The following is a 25,811-nucleotide window of genomic DNA, read 5'->3' as shown; positions in this document are numbered from 1 at the left end:
ATTGTTATAATCAAGCTATTAATATACATTAACTAAATTACATTAAAATAACATGTTTTGTTGAAGTACAAGTTTACTTATTGTTGTACTATTGATCAACTTATCAGCAATAGCAAAACAGTAGCAAGTTTTAAAATCACAGCAACAATTCGACAATTATGACTTGGCCCTTTGTGTTGTTCCATTTTTGTATTCAGTTAAGAAGGAAATTTCTGAACGACTCCTTTTAAGAATTCCTTAAATAATTTTCGGATAAGCACTTGGAAGTTCTGGAGGAACCTTTCGATAAATCCCTGGAAAAGTCTTCAGGAGAACTACTGGCGCAATTTTCTCAGAAATTCCGGATGTAATTCTTCTGACCAATTATTAGAATTCTTGGCAGAATCTTTTGAAAAACTCCTGGAGAATCCTTCGGAAAAACTTCTGGTGAAATCCTCAAAGAAATTTTCAGAGAAATCTTAAGATGAAGTTCAGGTCTAATGATCACAGGAAATTCTGGAGAAACCCTTGAAGGGATTCTATGCAGGATTCTGGAGGAGTCTTTGAAAATCCATGAAAGATTCCGTCAAAGAACTTTCGGCGAAATTTCTGGCAGATTTTTGGAGTCATTTATGGAAAAGTTCATGACCAAATCTGTCAACAAATTTCTGGAAGAATTTTAGAGTTTTAGAAAAAAATTCTATCGCAAAAATTTCTGGTGACATTTCGCCCCGGGTGTCCATTATGCCCCTAATCCCCGTACACGTGCTGATTTCAAAACCGTGCTCCAAAAACAATTATGAATACAGTAGGGGATTCACTTAACAGCGTAAACTGATTAAACTGATTAAACGTCGCGATCACCAAGGCAATCTTTGATTATTTCATTCGCAAAATCATGAAACATTTCAAATAAGAAGAAAATCATGGCTTACGCAGCAATTTAATCTGTTTAGTGAATACTCCTAGTATTTTTTGATCATTTGAAAATATTACTCACGTCAGAGTGATGAACCTCATGTTATTTTTGTGAGACAAAGCGAATAATTTTATATAAAACCAAATAATAATAAGTATTATAACTTATTTAGTAACGAGTTTGATATCATAGCAAATTCTGCTCTCCGATTATTATCAATAACATATTAATATCAAAATTTGTTTTCGAAATATTTTCCGCATTCACTGTTACAGGTCGGACTCGATTATCCGGAGTCGGATACCGCCGCTTCTCAAACACATATTTGGGAAACGGAATGCTCTATGAAGCTGAAATTTTGACATTTTGTCAAGCTAACGTTGGTTGTTTATCAGTCAAAATTTCAGCTTTTTACATCATTCCGTTTGCGAGATATATTTTTGGGAAGCACCAGAACCCGACTCCGGATAATCGAGACCGACCTGTATTAAGTTGTTATTGAAACTAACAAAACAAGTTATTGAAATGGTTTTCCAGGAACATTTTTTTGTTATGGAATTTGTTATTTTGCCGCTTATGACAGACAAGTTGATAACACAATATGTTATGGTAATAACCTAAAAATAATCTATTTTATTATTCAGTTATTTTGCCAAAATAACACAGCTTCTTATGCTGTTGTTATTCCCTTCTGCTCGGAGCGCTTGACTCGTGAGAGCGAGATTTTGCATGAAAATCTCGCGCGTGAGCAGGGATGGGAACACTCACTTTCAAAGAGTTACACTCACTTGCTATTTTCTCAGCTCAGAAGCATGCAATCAAGAAATGATGTATGGACGACTTTTGCCTTGTGGTTTTGTCTAAAACTTTGCCGAATGGAGTAGGGGTCGTACACGAATCCCAACGTCGTGACAGAGCTGAGAAAGCAACTCTCCACGAGGTGAGTGTAATTTACATTCACCTCGTGGAGAGTTGCCTTCGAAGCTCCCTCACGACTTCGGTATGCGTGTGCGACCCCTACTCCATTCGGCAAAGTTTTAGACGAAACCACAAGGCAAAAGTCTTCAATACATCGTTTCTTGATAGCACGCTTCTGAGCTGAGAAAACTTCAAGTGAGTGTAACTCTTTGCAAGTGAGTGTTCCCATCCTTGCGCGTGAGAAAATGATTCAGAATCGCGCGCGAGTTTGCTCACGCAGGAGCGGTTCATGAGTCTGCTTTGATTGTGATTTTACCAACACTGCTTACAAGAGTTTGTATTTTTGTAAACATGTGTAGTGGCCTCATATTGTGACTGTAGATGGTTTGTAATGGTGTCTTTGGTGCTGCATGTGTGTCGATTTTTACGCCCGACACTGTGTTTCGCAACTTTATAGCAGCTTAATCGCACAAAGCTTGTTTTTTATCGCTTCTGTGATTTCTTTCTGCCTACGCTTTTTTCTTGCACCTGCACTCTACGCTTTCGAGACTGATATTGACGTTTTCAATCTTGTGTGAGTGGTGTTTCGATTATGTTGTGTGTATGTGTATTATCCGTGTTTGTTGTGTTTCCGTGTGTGTTTACATTTTCTGTGTTTTTCTGTTTTTTCGTTCCTATCTTGTGAAGTATTCCTGCGTCTATTGCATTTAGACCCTCTGTGTCTGTTCTTCGGTTGATGCAGTTGTTGTTGTTCACGTAGTGACATTTCCAAATATGGGAGTGTGTGCAACTGCATCAACTGAAGAACAGACACAGTGGGTCTAGATGCAATATACGCAGGAATACTTCACAAGATAGGAACGAAAAAAACAGAAAAACACAGAAAATGTAAACACATGTTGAAGAAGGTTCACTAAAGAACCGAAACGTCGGACGTAAGAGCAAAAACTGTGTTTGATTACCACTTAGACTGCTATTGCCGAAAAATTATTTCGCTATACATCAGGTATCAGAAGGCCGGCTCCAGAGGCACGTTATCCTCCATTTGGGACATTTGTGCCATCGCCATATATATGAGCCTATTTCATCATTTACCTGAGGGAGAATGGGACAAGCGATGGGAATAGGGAAACGGAAAGGTGATGAAATAGGAAGGGGTGCCCTAGAAGAGGAAATGAACGCATAAGCGCAACGAGAGCTCATAGCTCATACCACAACGGGGTTAACCAGTGCCCTGAAAAGGACACTGTAAAGCGCATAAGCGTAAAAAGAGCCTATAGCTCATTCGAGGTAGCTTGCGACGTCATGCGACTTTCAATATGACATAGAAAGGCACGTCATCAAAAGCATCCTCAATATTCAAGAAATCACCCAAGCAAAAACTACGTTTGAGCGAGTGCTTTCTTGAAAACGTATACAACTTTGTGTAAAAGTGTCACTGTGGACATCCCAAATTGGGAGACATGTGAGTTCACATGAACAGGCATGTTAGCCAGACGAACATCACAGATGTGATAATCGACAATGCGTTTCGAGCATTTCAGAAAGAACGACGTAACCAGATAAATCTGGAACTGTTTCCTTCTTTTTACAACGCACGCACCCTTTAGGGATAAAACTACAGAGTAATTTCACGCCATGAAAATACCCAATAGAAAACTACAAGAGTTCAAAACATGTTTGAAAAACTCAAATCCCTCTGGAGAAAAATAGGACAAGGCCCCATTTGCTCCAGGAGATTTGAAGTAAGCAGAGCTTTTTAGTGCCCACTAAATCGATTCTATAGCTACAATCCTCGGGGTAGAAGCTAAAGATTCGTAGCTATACAAAAGACTGGTTTATCCGAAGATATTTAGAACTTGAACAGGTTCGAGTTCCATTCAGGAACCTATTACGCCTCTTGCGGTCCGCACAGACCGCAGAGGACAAGCTTCTTTCAAAGCATGAGCTATGGTATACCACAATGAAGGGTGTTGTAATAACAAAACCATAATGAAACTCTCTTGGAGTAGCAATGGAAGCGAGTTATCCATAAAATGTGATCGCAACCAATTATTACAGGTTCCCTAGCTTGTAGAGCAGGGACGCCTGAATACGCAAAGTTTGCGAAGGAACACTCCAAAGTGCAAAAACATCAAATGGAGGGTCCTCATCTGACACAGGCCAATCAGTCAACTCATGACAAGGTCTGCTCATGCAGAGTTGGATTAGGTGCAATTCTATGTTAAGTTAACCATGAACTGTACTACCTAAGTATACCATCAAACTGAAGCAACTCAAATCAATGTTTGAGCTACTTCAAATGCCAAATATCAGCGAAAAGATGCTGAAAACAAGTGCTTGCTTGAAGGCATTCACAAGGAAAGGTTGAAACATACTGTTAACGTTATTCTAAAATATAGCATGCTTGAGGCACGACAGTTCATTTATAATGAAAAAAGCAAAGCTGGGTTCACAAGGTAACCTATATGTACAGAAGTTAGCCTACGAAAATGAACTTTTTGAAGTAGATCCACTTGGGCTACATACGCTTTTTACACTGAAAATTGATCTGAGGTTTCCTTGCCGTAGCCACTACCCAAACTAGACAGGATTACACTCTTCGCAATCACAGCACAAAAAGGAAACATCAACGACGAACCAAATCGGTGTCAATTGAAAAACGCCAATGGCGAAAACGCATTTAGCGAACCCATATAGGCAGTAATGTAAGCTAATTATCAACATTTGAATAACCCCGCCCTTATTTAGCCTCAAATTTGAGACTTAAGAAGGGCAACTGATTATCTCGGAGAAACGCAAGGTCCACTGCACTATTGCTCCGGTTAGCGCAGTAAGGGCTACATACTGTGGAGGACGCCCTAATTCTCCACAGGCTCCGTTTGTGGTTAGGTTTTTATTAGACCCCCCTAACCATTCATTCTTTGGCACGGTAAGCATAAAGCCGCATAACACCATGAATTAGGGGTCACCTGTTTAGTGGACTCTTACCACTGGATCAGGCGGTCCGTAGTGTTATTCTTAGCCAATTAAGACAACCGCTACCGACACTACACAGCTATCTAGGCTGATCGGAAAAAGAAGTTAACATTGATGGTCAACTTCCAAACGAACCCGAACAGCCGACCTGCGTCTGTTGCATTTGGACCCTCTGTGTCTGTTCTTCGGTTGATGCAGTTGTTGTTGTTCACGTAGTGACATTTCCAAATATGGGAGTGTGTGCAACTGCATCAACTGAAGAACAGACACAGAGGGTCTAGATGCAATATACGCAGGAATACTTCACAAGATAGGAACGAAAAAACAGAAAAACACAGAAAATGAAAACACATGTTGAAGAAGGTTCACTAAAGAACCGAAACGTCGGACGTAAGAGCAAAAACTGTGTTTGATTACCACTTAGACTGCTATTGCCGAAAAATTATTTCGCTATACATATGAGTATGAACAATTCCTCCAGGATTTTTTTTCCAAAGCTTGCTGCAATGATTCCATCATGGATTTCTCCAGAGCTTCATTCAAGAATGCATCGAGGGATTTCATCAGACTTTTTTTTGGGGATATGTCCTGGAGTATCTTGAGAGGTTTTTCTAGTGATTGTTCCAGTGCTGTTTTCACGGTTTTCTTCGGAAATTTCTCCAGAGATCGTTTAAGGTATTTCTACAGGTATTCCTTCAGAGATTTCTTCAGGGATTTCTCTATAATTCTTGCCAGAATTCCACTGGAGATTGCTCCAATCATTTTATCTGGAATCGTTTGAAGTATTTCTGCAGAAATGTCATCCCGAAATTCTTTCAGAAAATGTTACTAGATATTATCTAAAAATAAGCCAGGAATTCCTTAAGAATTTTATACCAAACATTTGTTCCTTCAATAATACGTCTTGAAATTACTGCAGACAAGGATTTCTTCAGATTTTATTCCAGGGATTCCTTGGATTTCTCCCTGGGATTTTTCAAAGAATACCTCTCTAGGAATTTTCCAGGATTTCCTTGTGAATTCCTTGTGAAATCTTAAAATTCCTACAGGAATTCATCCAGGAATTTCTATGAAAATTCTGCTAGAGATTCCTCTAGGAATTCCTTTGGAGATTCCTCCAGGTGTTCCACTAGAAATACCTCAAGAAATTCCTCCAGAAATTCTTTCAGGGATTCCTCTAGGGATTCTCCAGTAATTCTTGAAGTAAATCCTCCAGAAATTCCTCCAGGGATTCCTCATGAAATTTATGCAGGGATTCTACAAAGGAGTTCTTCTGGAGTTTTCTCTAGGATTCCTCTAGGAATTCCTCTAGAGATTCTTAGATATTCCTCTAGAGATACCTTACGAAATTCGTCTTGAGATGCCACCAGGGATTCCTCCAGGGGTTGTACCTGAAGTTCTCCAGTGATTCTTCAAGAAAATCATCCAGAAATTCCACCAGGAATGACTCTACAGGTCCCTCCAGGGAATACTAGAGGAGTTCCTCTGGAGATTTCTCAAGGAGTTGCTCTAGAGATTCCTCCAGGAATTCTTACAGTCATGTCTCCAGGAATTTCTCCAGGAGTTCCAGGATTCGTCCAGGTAGTCCTCCAGGATTTCATTCAGGGACTTCTCCAGGAATACTCTTAAGAATTCCACCAGGAATAACTGCAGAAATTACTCCAGGAATTTATCCTGGAATTCTTTCGAAAATTTCTTCAGAAATCTCTCTAAGAATTTCTCCAGGATATAAAAGACAATTCACACCGTCTTCAGCCAGAGGCTGCGCAGACTGAACACGTTACTTTCACTAGACAACGGACAACACACAGAACACCCAGTGGCCCAATGATGAATTTTTCGTTTGACGAAAAGTTTTCACCGACTGGAGCGGGAATCGAACCGACACTCCAAGGCTTACGATACGCTTGGCGACTTCCGCCGCTAACCGCACGGCCACGAAGCCCACCATTTTAAGTATTTTATTAGTTATTGTTTTGCTAGGCGTATGCCCATTTAATTTTACCGTGAATATTGGGGTTGAAGAAAAATAAAATAATGCACTTATATTGGAATGAAATAAATCAATTTGTTAATATAGTAAAACTATCTGGAACTACAAGAAACCTCAGCTGAGAGAGTTTATTTATGTGAGCAAGTTATGGATATGACATTGCTTATTTGAGCAAAATTAACTATTTTACATCTAATTCTTCAATATGGCGACGACCATAATTTGCGAAAATAAAACGAAAGGAAGTTTACTTTTATGATGACCGCAATAAACCTAGCAGTGTCATAGTTTCGGCTTTTCCACCAACAGATGTCGTTACTAATCGTACGGATCGCCATCTGTTGAGAGTTTGAGCAGTTTTATTGTGGTAATAATGAATGCCAGAAGGATTACATATTGGAGAGTTTTGTTTACTCAATCTGGTTTTATGGATATCTTCAAGTATACTTTAAAACATTTAATCAATGGTTTCCATGAAAGTAGTCATAAAACTGTGAGTTTTAATCATTGCTGTAATAAAACCCCAATGAAAATCAAACAAATCCAATCAGCAATGGGATTGTTACTTGAGTATGGTGCGGAGCCATATAGCCAAAACAGTAAACGCTCGGTTATTCAGCAAGAACATGCTAAGAATGATAGGTTTGATTCCTGGCCGCAATAAGAACCTTTCATAATAAAAATGTCCTTGACTTCCTTGGTTATAAAGTATCTTTGTATTTGCCTTACAATATCCCAGTTGTATCGACAAGAATAAGATGAAGAAAAAATATTGTACGAGAAATTGATTTGCAGACTATTCATTCTTGTGAACTTTTTCTTCTGCTCCGATGTTTTCGATTTGTTTTTCTTTCCTTACTGATCAAGAGTTCTCATAAATAACCGAAAATTCGACTGCAATTTACGTATGATGCATAAGTTTTGGGGCCCATATAGCCGAGGCGGTAAACGCACGGGTATTCAGCATGACCATGCTGAGGGTGACGGGTTCGATTCCCGGTCGGTCCAGGATCTTTTCGTAAAGGAAATTTCCTTGACTTCCTTGGGCATAGAGTATCTTCGTGCCTGCCACACGATATACGCATGCAAAATGGTCATTGGCAGAGGAAGCTCTCAGTTAATAACTGTGGAAGTGCTCATAGAACACTAAGCTGAGAAGCAGGCTTTGTCCCAATGAGGACGTTACGCCAAGAAGAGAGAGAGAGCATAAGTTTTGAAAGACTGCTCAATCATTTTTATGATTCAGAAATACTGCGGGTTTTAAATTTGAAGTTCGTTTTAGTTGGTTTGTATTCGATTGGCTAGTTTTACAAAACGTAGAATATGTATAGTGGTTGATTCAGGTTGAACTGTTATAGGAACACGTAGTAATCCCTCATATTCTCATACATTTATAGAAATTAGGCATCGCGTAGAAACCGTTGGATCATGTTTAGCTCATGTATCAGAATAGATTCGTGATGTAGATAAGTCGGCTAGTATTAATGTGTATAAAATGCTTAAATATTTGTTTGCAAATATCTTTAAAACATTCACAAAAATCTAATTGGCTAAGCATAGTTTCTTATTCATTATAATAGAAATATCTTTAGCAAAATGTCCCCAATTACTAGTTATCATGTTGCTTCCAATATTCCCATGCTATAGCAGTAGTCGTTTAGCTTAGTTGCGCTTGACAAATCTCGTCAAACATAGCAAAACTAACTTTCTAAATTCTATTCTTACCTTCTCATCCTGTACCTTCTTTGGACACCTCCACCAGCATCGATCAACGAACCGCCCTTGCCGCGGAGGAAAAAATGCCCGGAACTGGCCTACCGGACGCACGAGTTCATGGCGGCCAACCAGCTGCGGGGTGGCAACGAACCGTCGGCCCACGATAGGCCCGATGCGGCAACGACTCACTCACGTGCTAGGGTAAGTACCATCAATATTTGTCACCTCTAACCTAACTAACTGCTGCTGCTACCACCGTTACTACTGAGTTGTGATAGATTAAGTTAGTTAGGAAATGTGGGAAAACCACATGTGGAAGGTGTCAAGACTGGGAGGAAAGGAGTTTTGGTGAGCGTAGAGCTCCCGAACTCCGATTCCCGATGAAGACCACCGCTTACCTAAAGACGAGAGAGAATCGATGTCGTGTTTTTAGTTGAATTTTACTTAGTTTCAGTTTTGATTTGTTTTCCAAACAAGGGCAACATCGGACAAATTTTGATGCAACAACAATTACATCACTTTTTAAGATGTGGCAATCTCTGAATAAATTTTGGTGATTAATCAACTTCGATCACGAGACGGCAAAATCTAGCGAACATTAAAATGCAATTAACTCGCTTCCCTTTGGTCGGTATCGCCGCCTTCGTGCCAAAGGCAACAGAGCGAGAGCCTAATTTCGTTGTGGGGTCATCAATTTCACGCCATCATCGCGGTGTTCCACCCACGTGGTCCTACGCCCCCTGTCTGTCAACAGTCACCCCCACAGTGCGGGTCAACCACCCTGCTCAAGCTGCAGCATGTGTTTGGCACTGGTTCTGACAAAGTTCGTTTATGGAAGGTACCGGTACGGAATGTAAATGGTGGACCGAGAACCGTATGACACGATTTGTCACTTGTTTGAGGTCATTTGGGGGGCGGATGGCAAACATTCGGTTCAGAGTTGGCACCGCGGTGTTGGATTGGAAACTTGGCTTGGCAGGCAGTTTGATGCAATCTGCGATGGTCAATGTTTTCCACTGGGGTAATGACTTTGTGGGTCGTGGGAGGGTTTCTAGTTACGCTGACAGCAGATTTTTCGTTGTTTTTACCTTTCTCGTACACATAAGTATTGAAAGTTTTTAAGGTATTGTATCATTTGGGTAGGTGAACCTATTTTGGGTACTTGCCACTATAATTAATTCAATTTTATATCAAATAACTTAATTTTTGGCACACGGTGAAATACTTACGGTACGTAACGCTACACAAAAATTCAAATCAATTGGTATGAAATTGACTTAGTTATAGCGTAAGTGCCCAAAATAAGTACATCTGCCCAATTGACACAAGACCCTGTTTACTAAAAACGATTTTTTGTTACTTTAAATCTCGGAGCGTAAAGGCGCGTACCCCAATCAATTCAATTCGACAAATCAATGGACTTCTGGGATCTCCTCCGACGCCAACGAAGGAAAAGGAACTTTCTCAACCTATCCTTGAACCTCCTGCCAAGGTAATAGCCCCACCAGGATCACCAAAAGGTATTACTTTGAGTGGGTCTAGTGCAGTTTGCACCTTCTAGGTGAGCTATCTAGTCTTACAACTACGGCTTTCGTGACATCCTCTTTCGAGAGGACATCAAGGCATGGCGCAGGCATAATGCCAGCCTCCTAATTGGTCTAACAGTAGCCTTATAATGTCCTCGAAAGGCGGAGTAGAATCGACAACACGCCTGCTTCCCGCTGCGTTAATATTAAAAACTGATACAGCGTGCACCACAATTTTAACTCCCTGCATGTAAGGTCCATGACCGCACGGTTGACTACCCGATATAAGGGTCGCGTTCAACCAGATGTCACCGGTATGTCCTGCATAACCGACTCCGAACACTGAGATCACCTTGTGATTGCGACCAAGGTTATGATTGACCTATAGCCAATCCTCGAGCCCATGCACCACCTCGTCCGTAGTTCTGAGACGATATATGTGATGTTCGGTGAAACAGAGGTTTAGCCAAAAACATATCTACCTACAGATTCTCTCTTTTTTTCCCTGCTATACCATAGGGGGAAAAATCTGCTCAACAGACACCCTAACAGGAAGGTTAGGGTAGTGTGGGGTTAAGGCCGCCTTCTACAATACTAGTAAAAGCCAGGACTACTCTCTCTTCGACCCACTAAAACACATTTCTATGGTCGCCAAACCCTACGTCTCTCCGGAACCACCAAAAAGGTACTGCTTCAGAGAGGAGCTAGTGCACATCGCACCCTCAAGGTTAGCTGCGTAGCCTAGCAACAACGAACAACGATGACTCGCTCTGGAGAGTCCATCACGGTGGCATGCTAGCGCTTAGCCAGTTTCCCGAGTGGCCCTCACCACTCCCTTTGTCCTCGGAAGGCGGGCAAGGTCAACCCCACCCGCGCCCAACTGCTTTTCAGACATCAAGAACTGATTGCAACCCGATCTGACCTGCTGAAGGCAAGGGTATCACTACCCTTCAGGCCCTATCAGCTGCACCAGAAGGTTGCTGACAACAGGGTCTCTACCTGCCCCGACCCTTGCCGGGGACCCCTTTCCAACCGCGAGCTCGGATCCAACCCAGTAGACCGACGCCACGACAGCACCGCTACCGGGACTTCCTCTCCGCGGCCACTCAATCGCTGTAAGGGTCGATCTCGACCGCAGGGCACCGGTATGACCTACGAAGCCGACTTCGAACCCCTGGACCACCTCTTGTACTGCATCTGGACTAGCCATTCTCAGAGTCCACGCGCCACCTCCTCTGTAGCTCCCTGACGATATGGGTGATAGCCGTTGAAATGGCGTTCCAGCGAACCTCATCCCTACACATCCTCTGGACCAAGTTGTCTGGGTTTGTGTCCTCCCCGCATGTGGCACGACAGCTGCCCACACCTTGCGTGATTGTGGGCGACTTGAATGCCCATCAGCCATCATTCGGATAGCATATAGTTGAGGAAAGAGATAATTATTTCATCAATTACTGGATATGCTAGGTTGAACGCATGATGGACCAACTAACTAAACTTGATCCTACCACTGTGGTAGTGACCTTCCATCTTCTGCGTCAAGATTCAGGTTGAGTATTGAGAAGGAAGCATGGAGTATTGATCATCTCATTCCGAAGCCATCACTGCGAAGATTACTGAGATCACTAGTTTGGAGTTATCAAAGCTATCGATGATAAGAACAGAAATACGGAAAAGATAATAAGATTAGAGAGCAGTTCACCAATGAATCATGCTGTCAGTAAGTAAAGAAGAAACTCAATTCCATGGCTCTTAATGGACGCTTCTTTGAAGCCTCTGGTACTTTGGCCGAAATAGCTAGAGCAATTCTGTCCCTAGAATACTTCACGGATCTGAACTATGCAACAGTGGTGGCCTGCAGTGCTAAACCTCTAGAACCTTAGTACAATAAGACCTCAAGATTCTGCCCACGTGCCGACTTCTCCAGTAGCTTCTCAAATGGTGGAGTGTGAAAGACTACCCCTGCATTACATCTGGTAGCGTAGGACCTAGCCACTGAGGCTGTACGGCACCTGGGAAGGGATCACCTATCAGGGTGACGCTGGTAGTCCAGCGTGCCTCATGTCAGTGACACGATCTTACGTCGATGACCCTTCCAATATTAGTCATTAGGCCTTAGCTATGACAATGGACCTCGGATGTGGACGTCCCGAGGATCGAGTGGCGAATGAAGGACGCATGCGGGTGCGGGGCTGGTGCCAAACCTGAAGAAGCTCTGACTATCATCAAAGAGATTGCGGCTTCGTATGCGGACAGGCCCCAAATGATCACCGATGGTTCTCTAGCAAGCATAAACAAATGTCAATTTATATTGCCTTACGCTGAAATAGATGCTGTTAATCCCCGTCACTCCACCGTTACAATTTTGTGTTTGAATATCCTAAAATGTCTGAATGGGCCGTAACGCTCGGTTGCCGTACAACCCTCTTCTCTTAGAACGTTACGTTATCTGAGGACGGTGGTGGCTTAGCACAAGCGTAAGTAGATTGTAGAGTACGTGGAGGGAGAGGCTTGAGTGATCTAGCAATAGCTTTCTAATTGGCACTATTGTACACATTTCTTCCAGCGAGGGTTAATACTGCACAGCTGCGAATTTATTTACGCTGGAGAGCTGTCTAGCCAGTTTGTAAGCTATGGATAAGATAACGTCCGCGGTTGACCTCATCTACCAGAAGCCGAACTGATTACATGAAGACCTACATCATCAGTGAACCTAAATAATCTGTATCCCGTCGTGTCGAGCAAGCATATTGGGTCATAACGCGGGAAGACCCTGTCGATGATTCCTCTTCAGCATCTCTGGAGTATGCTCTGTGGGAACCATTACAACTCGTGTCCTAGCTATCACTACTCCAACGGGTTCGTATTGGCACTCGGACACAGGCCCTCACAGTAGGCCTATTAACTTGCCATTATCTCGGTATTGAGCCATGATGGCCTTCAGCACTTCGCACTGCTGCTGCAGTCCTGTAACAAGCTCTTCCATTATTATTATTGGCTCTTTATTATGGGGATTTTCAGCCCGAGGCTGGTTCATCCCCGCGCTCTTCCATATCCGTGATCTCATCCAACTCGACATTTTTACCAAGGCCTCTTTTTATGCCATAAGGTGGGGTGCATAAATTAGAAAGAAAATAATAAGAGGGAGTTTTCAGGCATAATTCAGTTCAGGGCTTTAATGAGGGAATCTAGTCGGCGAGAACAGGTCTTGCTCCTGTGCTTTTGAGATGGGGCCACGGGGTTTCCATGAAGTTCCCAGAGATCTCAAAAAAGGGGTTCCAAGGGGCTTTATTGGCGTTTCAGGGAGTTGTTACAGGGGATATCAGAAGCCTTCTAAGGGTGTTACAAGGGGTTTCAGTGGCGTTTCAATGCATTTCAGAAAGTTTCAGAAGATTGCAGGGGGCGTTCCTAGAGTTTCTTGGAGTGTTGCTAGTGTTTCAGGGGCGTTTCAATGGTATTACGGAGGTTTTAGACGCCTTTCAAGGCATTTCAGATCAGGGTTGTATCAAGGTAGTTCAGAAACATCCTTTAATCAAAGGGGTTCCAAGGACAATTCAAATGGTTTACGGTGATTTCAAGAGAATTTTAAAGATATTATGGAGGCTTCAATGGCTTTTCAATGATTTTTTTGTGAATGGGTCTCTGAAAAACCTTTTAAGCTTCCTGAAATGCTGCTGAAATCACCCTACATGTAACGCACATCAGACCTACCGAAACCTCCAAAAACGCCTTTGTAACGCCTCTGAAACCTATTGAAAATCATCTGAAACTTCCAAAAAGTCTACGAAATACACCTCAAACCCCGTCGGAGCCTATGTACTGCACCTGAGAACCTTCGAAACAAGCGAAAACGCCTCGGAAACCCGCCGAAAATTGTCTGAAACTCCCTCAACCTCCCCCGGATGCGTCTCGCCCCCCTGTGGCCCCCTGACACCCCTGGCAGAAGTGACCCCTAGTACTTTTAATCAAAAGTGCATTCAAATAACCCGAATGAAAAGAGATTTTTATATATACTGTAACCTCGTTTTAGATTAGATTGCATCAGATTATAACCCTCATGGATTTCTAGGTTACCAAGGGTGGCTAGGAAATTCCAAGATGAAGTCATGCGAGGACTTTAAGAGTCTTTCGGAAGGATTTCAGAGGCGTTTCAATGCGTTTCAGAGGGACTTCACGAGGTTTCAAGGAGATTCTCAGGATGATTGAACTTTCAGAAAATCTTCAGGGGGGTTTTGGTGGGGCTACAAAGCGGTTTCAAGGCGTTGCAAAGTGTTTCAGTAGAGGCCTTAGGATGAGTTCCTGGGAGTATCAGGAGGCAGAGTGGTTCAACAGGGGTTTGAGGGGACTTCAAAGGCTTTTTAAGTTGTTTCGGGGAATGTTTCAGAGGATTTCAGAGAGGTGCAAGGGGGCTTGACAGACACTCAGATGACTCAGATGCCTTAAAGGCGTTTCAGGGGGTGGTAGAGAGGTGATTAGGCTTGACGGACCCTCAGACGAACTTCAGGGAGTTCCAGAGGTGTTTCAGGGATGTCAAAAGGATTTCAGGGAGCTTGACAGTTTCTCAGGTGAGCATCATTAGGGTTTCAGAGGCGTTTCAGGAGGTTTCGGAGGCGTTTAAAGGGTTTCATAGGCCCTCAGGGGAGCGTTACGTTCTTAGGGGTTGCAGAGGCGTTTCAGGGAGCTCCACAGGCTTTCTGTTCAGCTTCACGAAGGTGCAAAGGGTCGTTCTTAGGAGCTCCCAGGGCAGCTTCAGTAGGCATCACACGCTCTCAGATTAGCTTCAAAGGGGTTTCAGGAAAATCCTATATTGAGACGCTTTTTGGGCGTCACAGGGTTTTTTCAGGAGATTTCAAAGGGGTTTTAAGGTTCTCTACAAGTTCTCAAGTGTGCTTCAGGGGAAACTAAGTAGTTCCAGAGGCGTTTCAAGGCATATCAGGACGTTTCAAAAGCTTTCAGAGGAATTTAGAGACTTTAGAGGGTTTCACAGGCTTTCAAAAGAGCTTCAGGATAAATTTCAGAAGCGTTGCAAAACTTTTGAGGGGTTTGTCAAACACATTTCAAAAACCGAGCTGCCAATCACAGTCTCCTTTTCGTTCAAGAAGATTTTATTTCACTTCATTCATTCAAATTCTACATAGGCACTTTTATAACAGCTGGAATTTCAAGTTTTTTTTTCATTTTAGGTGAAGTTGCAAAACTTTCTAGTACTTACGCAATCAGACTTTCGGCAAAACATTTTCAGAATCTTGGCAATGACATATTCTTATTGCTTAAATCTTGGCGAAATAGCTGTTTAAAAATATAAAAAAGTGCTAAATTGTGGCAATTTACATAAAGTATGTACACAAAATTACACATTAATACTTCGTTAGGTCACAAAAAATTCAACTGTAATAGCTATAAAAGACTTCAAAGAACGCTTGTAAAGTTTCAATAGAACCTATCACGATGACTGGAAAAACAATTATTTAACGGTAACTCCTGATGTAAACTGGCTTGAAATAATCAATTAATTAATTATCGATTTTTGCGGCTTAACCAGTCGAGTGGAAGATTTACTTAATTCCAAAAGCTAGACTTTACAAATACTGGCATTCTTTATAACACCAACGAACCTAACCTCAAAATGACTGACAACTCTCAGGTTATTTTGACAGATGTAATATGAACATGGAAAGAACGGCAACAAGATCGATAAAGTAGAATATATGATTCGTCTTTTTCCTGCATGTGTGTAGTCTGTCAAAATGACCTGAGAAGTGTCAAACATTTTTATATGAGAAATGGACAATTTGGAGTGGCATTTGGGAAAAAGTTATTCGTCCTCCCAGTGAGTCTCGAACTCATGACTCCTATTCACTAGACAGGCGTGTTGCTAACTACACCATGAGAATTATGGATAATGAAATTGTCCACGTGGACATTTTATACACCCCCCTCCCCCCTCTAAGTTGTTCATGTGGTATGTGGACGGCCCCTTGGAGAGTGGGGTCAATTACTATAATCTTCTTGATTCTGATATCTGCAGTTTTAATTAGACAGAGCCTGCATCAAAATAGAGGACTTTTGCAGCCCAAATTACTGGTGCCGTTGTTGCCCTTGTTGACACACATTAATCTCGCTATTTTCAATTATAATTGTTGTCGTTGTCGATGTTGTTATCATCCTGGTTTAATCTGTTATGTTTCAATTAGTTCCGTCCCTTCGGTTGTTAATCATTAAACATACATTCGATGAAACTGTATACACATTTCCTCACCTACTCGACAGTCGACAGACAGATTTTCCTGTATCATCGAAATTAAGCGTGGAACACATAGCGTCCGTTCCGTCGAGGTTTGCGTTTTTTTGACAGTTTTCCCATGGGAAATGTGTCAAACTACTGTCACGTACACGCAAACGTATGCATTGTGTGGGACACTTTATTGTGGTGGAGCGGGGTTGGTACTATTTCCCCAAACTCCGAATGTTTGGATAGTGCACACCTTCCCACGCGACTCACGCCGTCCAACTTATTTGCATACATGGAATGCATTCTACCTACGTACACTTCCGATCAAAAGTTCGAGGTCACCCCCTGAGAAACATGGTATTTTTGCAAGCCGAATTAAAGGTCTCATTCTAAAGATATTACATTAAAAATCTATAAAAGAAATTTTCAAGCAAATGAACTTTTCATGTCATGTCACCCCTCAATATGATGTAATTTTTAGAAGGTCGTTAAATGTGTTGATTCTATACATAACATTTCAGAATAACTATAAACTATTGAATACACTAGACCAAAGGCATGTTAGGTTGATTATCTTTAAAATGGACCTTGAACATTGAAAATGACTTTGGTGGAGCGGACCTAGTGTGATGGTTAGAACACTTGACTATCACGCCGAGGACCTGGGATCGAAGCCCACTCCCGACAAACTCACAAAATGTGGGTTCTTCTTTCGGAAGGGAAGTAAAGCGTGGGTCCCGAGATAAACTAGCCTAGGGCTAAAAATCTCGTTAATACAGATAAAAAAAAAAATAAAAACATAAAAAAAATGACTTTAGAATATTTTGAAAGTTGGTCGCGAGAGGGTGACTTCAATCTTTTGATCGGGAGTGTATCCCGGCATGCACCATTTACCGTTCGTCCGTCAGCTGTTGTGCGGCCGCGGTAGGCAAATCGAACACGACTCAACTACCACAGCCCCATGTGTAGAACACGAAAAACAAACGGCCGGTTGCCGGCGCGCGGTGGCTCATTTAATTGCCGGTCGCCCGGATCTCAAACATGTGGGTATTGATTTTCTGTAGAGTTATAAATAAATCCCCTTGGTCCGAATAATGTTTGACTCGGTTTGCGAAAGGGATGACGATTTCCCGTTGCGTTGATCAATGGATCCATGATCAGAATCCAATATTGCTTCCTCCGTATTAGCACGCCAACCACTCATGCACAGACACTCGTTCGCACAATAAGCACTCATTCGACTCATATTCATTATTCATTACAAGATACGAACAAGGCCACGTGTTCAGTGCACGCATAGGAAGGCAAACACACTCACACATCAAACAAGCCATTAGCCACTCCACATAATATATTATCGCGCCAAAGAACATCATGAAATTTTAAGTTGGTATACACCTACATGTTTTAGTAAAATGTGATTGATGCTTATTGTTGTCGTAATTGGATTTCCGTAGTAGCTGTAATAGTTTAGACTGGAGACTAAAATCCATCGCTTTCAAAAATTATCGTAGCGTTTAGCGTAAATTAGAAATCTTGGCTCTATGAAACGGTTATCCTTGAGATTGTCAATTAAAATGAATACGTTGAAAAGACTTGAGTTTTAATATACAATGCTTGATTGCGTAAACATAATCATTCATCTTTATTAGTTTTAAATTTATTTCTGTTTTATTTTTATACTTCATACCTAATTAGCTTAAAGGTAGTCCATAAACCAAGTAGACCAAGGTTTGCTCATTGTAGACGCATCCCTCCATTTGAATTTGTATGGAGTATAGACTAAGATCAGGCTCTCCCTCCATTATACGTGGTTTATGAACAACCCTTTATAATAATGTAGCATGTGCTGTTGTGGACATTTTTATTAGGTTTCCAAAGTTGTTATTCGTTTGAAATTGGCTGGGTATGCCTTATTCATAATCATTCATTGCTTTTCAACACCAAATACTCTTTCACATTGTTTTTATATAAGTTTGTTTTTAATAAATTGTATTACTGGAAAGAGTTCTGCTGTATTGGATAATAAATTAAATTATAATAGAGTTTTTTTTGTCTGTATTAACGAGATTTTTAACCCTAGGCTAGTTCATCTCGGGACCCACGCTATACTTCCCTTCCGAAGGAAGAACCCACATTTTTGTGAGTATGTCGGGAGTGAGATTCGATCCCAGGTCCTCGGCATGATAGTCTTGTGTTCTAACCACCAAGCCAGGTCCGCTCCACTATAATAGAGTTCTATTCGGAAACAAAACGATTGTATTCCGACTTCCAATGGATATTGTCGTCGCGGTTGAAACCCGAAGTTTCCCCACACCCGACAATCGAATTTTCTCAAAATCCATACGTGAAACCTAACGTCGGACGTAGTGCGCTGGACAGCGGACCTGGCCTTCTATCCAGCGCACTGTGCCCGACGTACGTCCGACACACGGTTTAGGAGAAAAATCGATTTTCGCGTGTCAAAAATTCCGATTTTCAACTGCACGAACAATATTTTGATGGATGTTGTGCTGAAGATTTCATTTCTTTATATCTAAATTCGACCACTTACAGCTCATTGGCCAATATCCCGAATGAATGCTCGCTGTCTGAGGCAGAATTCATCATGGTCCAGGGATCCGTATCGCCTCATTCCACTCAAATTCACTCCTGTTTGCTGCAGCGAGTCGAGATAAATAGATGCAGCAAACGAGTTGTCCCGAACAAACCAAGTAATCCCGTCGCCAGTGCAATGCGATGCACTACCCGACTAGGAGATTCTAACAAAAATATAACATAATTATAACAATCCATGATATTTATAACCCATTGTGATATAATCATGCTTTACATCTTTGGTGATTCAAAAATAATATAACTCAACTATATTATTTTCTGTTATAAATGTTGTTGAATAACTCATTGTGAAATAATTTGGTTTGGATTCTTTGACATTCGAAAAATAATGCTACACAATTGTAACACAATATGATGAAAACTAGTTTTCTTTACGCTTACCCGAGCAGAAGGGAATAACAACAGCATAAGAAAATGTGTTATTTTGGCAAAATAACTGAGTAATGAAATAAGTTATTTTCATGTTATTAACATAACAAATTATGTTATAAACTTAGCTGTCATAAGCGGCAAAATAACAAAAATCAGAACAAAAAAATGTTCCTGGAAGGCCAATCCAATAACATGTTTTGTTAGTTCGATAACAACATAATAACAATGAATTTGGGAAAAATTTCAATAACAAATGTTGTTATTTGAAAGTTATTGATAACAATCCGAAAGCAAAATTAGTTATGATTAGTTTGATGTCACATAGTAAAAGTTCGGACAGCGGCACGCGTGTAAATCAAAGGAATACCGCTGTCCGATCACTTTTGCACATTTTTCAACGCCTTGTCACGCACAGGCCTGTGAACGAAAACATTTTGTACTTTGTACACGTAAAATTCTGCAAAATTTGTGTAAATTTAAGTTCTCTTGGATGCACATAAAAGGAGCGGCCCGTTTCACACAAATTTACGTCTTCTATCACAAACAAATAAAGTCGAGCTAGCAATCGTTAGAGCCGAAGCGAGAAATAAAACATATGAAACAAAAATATTGGACTAGATTCGAACTCCGGTCCACTGAGTGAGAGACGGGCACTTTAGCTCTCAACCATATCACTGAGTTGTGAGAGAGACGATAAAAGTGAAACTGTTTCTACGTACCTGTCCAGACAGGTTTGTTGACATCTTGTGCAACCAACTCGAACTTACATGATGGATGTAAAATTGAGTCAAACTTGCTATACAGTTATGAAATGTTTACGTACGTTGATGGTTTACGTTACGTATAAATTTCTTATTTTTTAAGAGTGTGCATATTAGTAGTTCCGTGTCAAAAATTCAGCTCAATCCATCAAAGCAAACCGTAGTTACAGCATCTCAGACATAACCGTTTTGTATGAAAATCGGTGTTCGTCCGATCAATTATGCACTACAGTGTACGTAACTAAATACTAAAAAAGGAACATAAAACAGGTCATAATTATCGAAGTTTTTATAAAATAATAAACTGAAATGCTCGTTCAGTCCTAATTAGAGGAACTAATTAGATCATACACACGGTATGCTGTAAACAATGGGTTGTAAACAAAATCTTGAATGATGTAGTTTCAATTTCAAAACTTGTTATTGTTGTGCTATTGTTTATTAAATATTTGTACACTCTCAATAGTATAATAATAAAAGTTGTTCCATAACAAAACATATGATTAAAATATTATTTTATGGGTGTATATCAATAGCTTGATCATAACAAAATAAGATTGTCAAACAAAACATGTTATGGAAAACTTGTGCCTTGATAAGTTAATAATAACAAAACAAGATATAAAAACAGATTATGTGATTTGATAGTTATTAGTTTGATATTCCCCTCTGCTCGGGTAAGGACAAGGTATTTGGAGTCCATAGCTCAAATTTTCTAGAGCACTGTTTTTTAGAACCGTTGAACGGATCTGGATCAAAATGCATCACGCTGATGACAGCCACTGAACAATCAGCGTGATGCATTTATAGCCATACCCTTTCACCGGTTCTAAAAAACGGTGCTCTAGAAAATTTGAGCCATGTACTCCAAATGCCTTTTCCTTTAACTCATATCATTTTTTGTTATAATTTTGATCTTATAATAACAAAACAGGATATTATTTTGATTAGACCGGTGTACTTTTTGTCACAATTTAAGTTATTTTAACATCAGCCTGCATCTAGTTTATAACATAATCAGTTATAGAAAAAAAATAAAACATCATGACACAATCTGTTATAAACTTGATATATTTTTGTAGTCGGGTAGCCATTGTTATTGCTAGTCGTCCGTAGTTTAAATTGGAAGCGAATAAATGAATGAGGGAGCGATGGAAGCGGATATTATTACAGATTTTTGTCATGTAATGCATGCACATTAAATGTATAGTCGTTAAAATGCTAGATTCGCAAAGAGAATAATATGCATTATTTCCGATCACTTGATATTGCAAATTGAAAGTGAACTAATAATTTCCAAGTGTGTGTTTTTTAAGTCCTTTGAAGTATGGCTTCCAAAGCAAAGAATGACACAAAGTGAATATCAGAATCACTGCAGTGGTCACCAGGGATGAGAAATGTACTGAAAATAACGGTTACCGGCTGTACATTTGACATTTTTCCACACGAACATCATAGGCCCAGCCAAACTCAAACTGTTCGAAAAATAAATGTCATAACATTTTTTTTTCCTGTAGCCTTCTTCCTCGAAACGGTTTCCAAGCGCGAGAGCGCCAGTACTCGAGCACAACGACGACAAAAATTTCTGTCTCTCCCGTTTTCGCATTTTTCTGCGTTTCAAGCCGCTTCCAGACAAACTTCTTTACATGCACCACAAAGCTAGGAGTGTGCTCTAGCTATTTGTGCAAATCGATTTAAATTATTTATTAAAACAAGTGAGTTATTAGCAGTTGAAAATATTTGACACTTTTCTCAATCACCCGCCTCAGCATGACTGCTCATAAATGTTTTCGTGGGGTAGCGAAAACCATCAAGCGTCTGCTTGACTGCCGTCGGCGCGGCGTCTGATGGTATTGGTGCTGCCGTTGTTTTGTTTTTATTTTACTGCCAGTATCGATGAACGAAAAAGAGAAAAAAGTATTTTTGCCATCCCTGGTGGTCACCCTCCCTGACTTCGTTATCAAGGAATTTGCCCAGCAATGTAACTTCGATCTTCTTCCGCAAAACAGTTTCCTACCGTGGTATTTCCGGAAAGTTCTTGGTGCACGTCCACGTGCACGGGTAGATTAACGTAGCCATAGCTCTTCAGCTGCTTTGTATGAAAGCAAACGTTCGAATCCGACTAACGGAAGCCAAGCACCTGAGCAGCTGATCTCCTTCATTGTGCAGTTCCAAACCCTGGACTGCCTGATTTAACTCTAAAAGCCTCTGTTTTACTTATTTCCCAACAAACATTTTAGTTGTATAAGAGTCAAACAAACAAATCTTAAGCAAACTCCAGCTTAAGAAACTGTTATGCAGTTATCTGTGTTTCTTGGGTTATGTGGGTTGGCTCTTTTCGGTGACATAAGAAAAGCAGCATAATTCGCGTTACGCGTTTCGGCTTACTACTCTTCAGCCCTCTGCAGACGCAACATGCTGAATGTGACCATCAGCTCGGTCTGTCACAGTTTATTTGTGACAGACCGAGCTGATGGTCACATTCAGCATGTTGCGTCTGAAGAGGGCTGAAGAGTAGTAAGCCGAAACGCGTAACGCGAATTATGCTGCTTTTCTTTTGTCACCGAAAAGAGCCAACCCACATAAATTAGTAAAATTCCACGGTGATCAATCCCGATCAACCTCTGTTTAAGTTTACAAATAAGCTTCTTCTTGTCCGGTACCAAGAATACAGTCCAAGTGATTACCGCATCAATACTTCCTCCTGAAGGACCTCGTTCAAAAAAACGTTCAATATACAGCACATGGTACTTCCAGTGTCAAGCCACCATTAGAAGCACTCTCAAGGCTGACCCGGTCAACCCTCATATATGCCGGGGCCCGTGGCGCAGTGGCTACACGTTCGCTTTATAAGCGGATGGTCATGGGTTCGATCCCAGTCCCAGTACTTCGTCAGTTGCTCTTCCCCCCGAGAGCGGCTGGCACTTGACCACTTGACCCTCTTCTGAGCTCTCATAGCTCAAACGGACCCGGATAATTGGATATCGGCGAACGGAAACCCATAATGGACGAACCAAAATCGGACTGGAATAGGAACAACAGCCACACATCATTTCGTCATTGTGCTCATCATTCTACCAAGGAAAGGGTAAAAAAGTGAAAGCAGCACATAGGCAAACCAGTTCGATATAGTAGAATAAGAATATAGTAGAATACATTTTGGCGCTGTACAAAGTGTTAGTGCAGCCGCCAATTGGAATCGCTCACTTAGTGCCGTAGTGGACAAAAGAGCTGTAAATAGGTTAAGTTGTTAAGAATAAAAAAAAACCTCATATCGAGAAAACCTTTATGTAATGTAAACGCATCATAAGCGAGTGTTGTCAATAAAGTAAGTCGTTCAAGCACTGTTGTAAAGAAGGCCAGTGTTTTGTATCGATTTATGAAATCCGTCCGCTATTGAGTTGTCTACTCAGTGATATTCTAACAATTCCATAATAGCATAATTCTCCATACATTTCGGTAGTGCATCAACATTTGACCGTTATGGCTGGTCTGAAGTATACTTACCTTACCGGTTAGACTAAGGCCTGAGTGTCCTCTGCTGAACGTAGGAGCGTAGGAGTCGTCTCCATTCCACTCGGTCCATGGTTGTGCGACTCCAGTTCCGCACTCTGCGTAGGGTCCGCAAATCGTCCTCCATTTGATCGACCCACTTAGCTCTCAAGAACCATTTAAGTCGGGTTGCTATCCGACATCCTGATGACGTGACCCACCCACCGTAGCCTCCCGATTTTCGCGGTATGGACGATGGTTGGTTCTCTCAGCAGCTGATGCGGCTCGTGGTTCATTCGCCTTCTCCAAGTCCCGTCTTCCATCTGCACTCCGCCGTAGATGGTACGCAACACCTTCCGTTCGAAAACTCCAAGGGCGCGTTGGTCCTCTGCACGTAGGGTCCATGTTTCGTGCCCATAGAGGACAACCGGTCTAATCAGCGTTTTGTAGATTGTTAACTTCGTGTTACGGCGAACTTTATTCGATTGTAGAGTTCTGCGGAGTCCAAAGTAAGCACGATTTCCTGCCACAATGCGCCTCTGAATTTCTCTGCTGGTGTCGTTGTCGGCGGTCACCAGTGAGCCCAAGTACACGAATTCTTCAACCGCCTCGATTTCATCACCGTCGATATAAATTCGGGGTGGCGGGCGCGGTGATTCCTCCCTGGAGCCCTTTGCCATCATGTACTTTGTCTTCGACACATTAATGACTAATCCGATTCGTCTGGCTTCATTCTTTAGTCGGATGTACGTTTTCGCCATCGTCTCAAATTTACCTGCAATAATATCAATATCATCAGTGAAACCAAGCAGCTGAACGGACTTCGTGAAAATCGTTCCACTCGTGTTTATCCTCGCTCTCCTAATTACACCCTCTAAAGCAATGTTGAACAGCAAGCACGAAAGACCATCACCTTGCCGTAACCCTCTGCGAGATTCGAAGGGACTCGAGAGTGTCCCTGATACTTGAACTAAGCACACCACTCAATCCATCGTCGCCTTGATCAACCGTGTCAGTTTATGCCATAGCTATTCTCGATCGATTGTATCATACGCCGATTTGAAATCGACGAACAAGTGATGTGTGGGCACGTTGTATTCGCGGCATTTCTGCAACACCTGGCGGATGGCGAACATCTGGTCCGTTTTAGCGCGTTCACCCATAAATCCAGCCTGATATTGCCCCACGAACTATCTAGCAATCGGTGATAGTCGGCGGCATAAAATTTGAGAGAGTGTCTTGTAGGCAGCGCTCAGTAGTGTGATCGCGCGGTAGTTCCCGCAATCCAACTTGTCGCCCTTTTTGTAGATGGGACACACGATACCTTCCATCAATTCCTCCGGTAATACTTCCTCCTCCCAAATCTTGGTAATGACTCAGTGTAGTGCTCTCACCAGCAATTGGTAGTTGATTCACTCCAGCGGATTTGTTGTTTTTCAACTGGCCAACCTCCTCCTCAATCTCTTGGAGGTTGGGGGCTGGAAATCTTTCGTCCTGTGCACGTACTCCTTGATCTGTTACCACGTCATCTTCGATGCTTGCAACGTCGCCATTGAGGTGCTCATCGTAATGCTGCAGCCACCTCTCGACCACCTCACGCCCGCTCTTGAGAAGATTATCGTGATTGTCTCGGCACATGGCACAAAGTCTCTGCGCAAGCGGTTCAGCTTCTCATAGAACCTCGTGTGTCCTTAGGGTTCATTCAAATATTACGTAACGCAAAATATGACAATTTTAGACCCCCTCCCTCCCCCACGTAACAACTTTTGTATGGAAGATTTTGAAATTTTGTATGAAGCGTAACACAGTGCTAGACCCCCTCCCTCCCCTCATTGCGTTACGTAATATTTGAATGAACCCTTAGCGCGGTACAGCTCTTTCATCACTTCGCGATCTCGTTCTTCCTGATGGCGCTTGTTCTTCTGTTCTGCTAATTTTTTCAGGATTTTTTCTATATAACCATCAATTATTTTTTCCTAGGAATTCCATCAAGGCTTCACCGAGAAGTTTCTCCCTCAAGATCTTAAGAAAATTCTCCTGGGATCCTTCAAAGAAGTTTGCTAAAATTTATTTGGATATTCCTCTAGAAATTCATTCAGAAGTACTTCTTAAGGTTTCTACATGGATTTTACCGAAGATTTCTGTTCAAACGAAACCCCCCGCACCCGAATGTGGAGATTCGTTGAAGTGTACTCACACGTTCATTGAATGATAGGTCGAAGCTGACACTTCAGGGGAGAGTCCGCGATCCAGAACAGGAAACTCCTCATGGCTTCTTTGAGAAATTGCTGCTTGGATTCTTTTT

The 25,811-nt window shown here is 41.6% G+C and overlaps 1 protein-coding gene across 7 annotated transcripts in view; it reads left to right on the top strand.

The window, feature by feature from the left end:
- Positions 1-25,811, top strand: part of LOC109429334 (serine/arginine repetitive matrix protein 1) — a 497,632-nt gene that overhangs the window by 390,862 nt on the left and 80,959 nt on the right. For all 7 annotated transcript variants that reach the window (XM_062846750.1, XM_062846749.1, XM_062846752.1 and 4 more), the window contains one exon: positions 8,551-8,705. In XM_062846750.1, coding sequence (XP_062702734.1) covers positions 8,551-8,705 — 155 coding nt within the window. The remainder of the gene's footprint in view (positions 1-8,550; positions 8,706-25,811) is intronic.

This window comes from Aedes albopictus, chromosome 1, assembly GCF_035046485.1.
Source record: "Aedes albopictus strain Foshan chromosome 1, AalbF5, whole genome shotgun sequence".
In the NCBI taxonomy this organism is placed as follows: domain Eukaryota; kingdom Metazoa; phylum Arthropoda; class Insecta; order Diptera; family Culicidae; genus Aedes; species Aedes albopictus.
The sequence above is the reverse complement of the archived record's forward strand: the minus strand, read 5'-3'. Positions and strand labels throughout refer to the sequence as shown.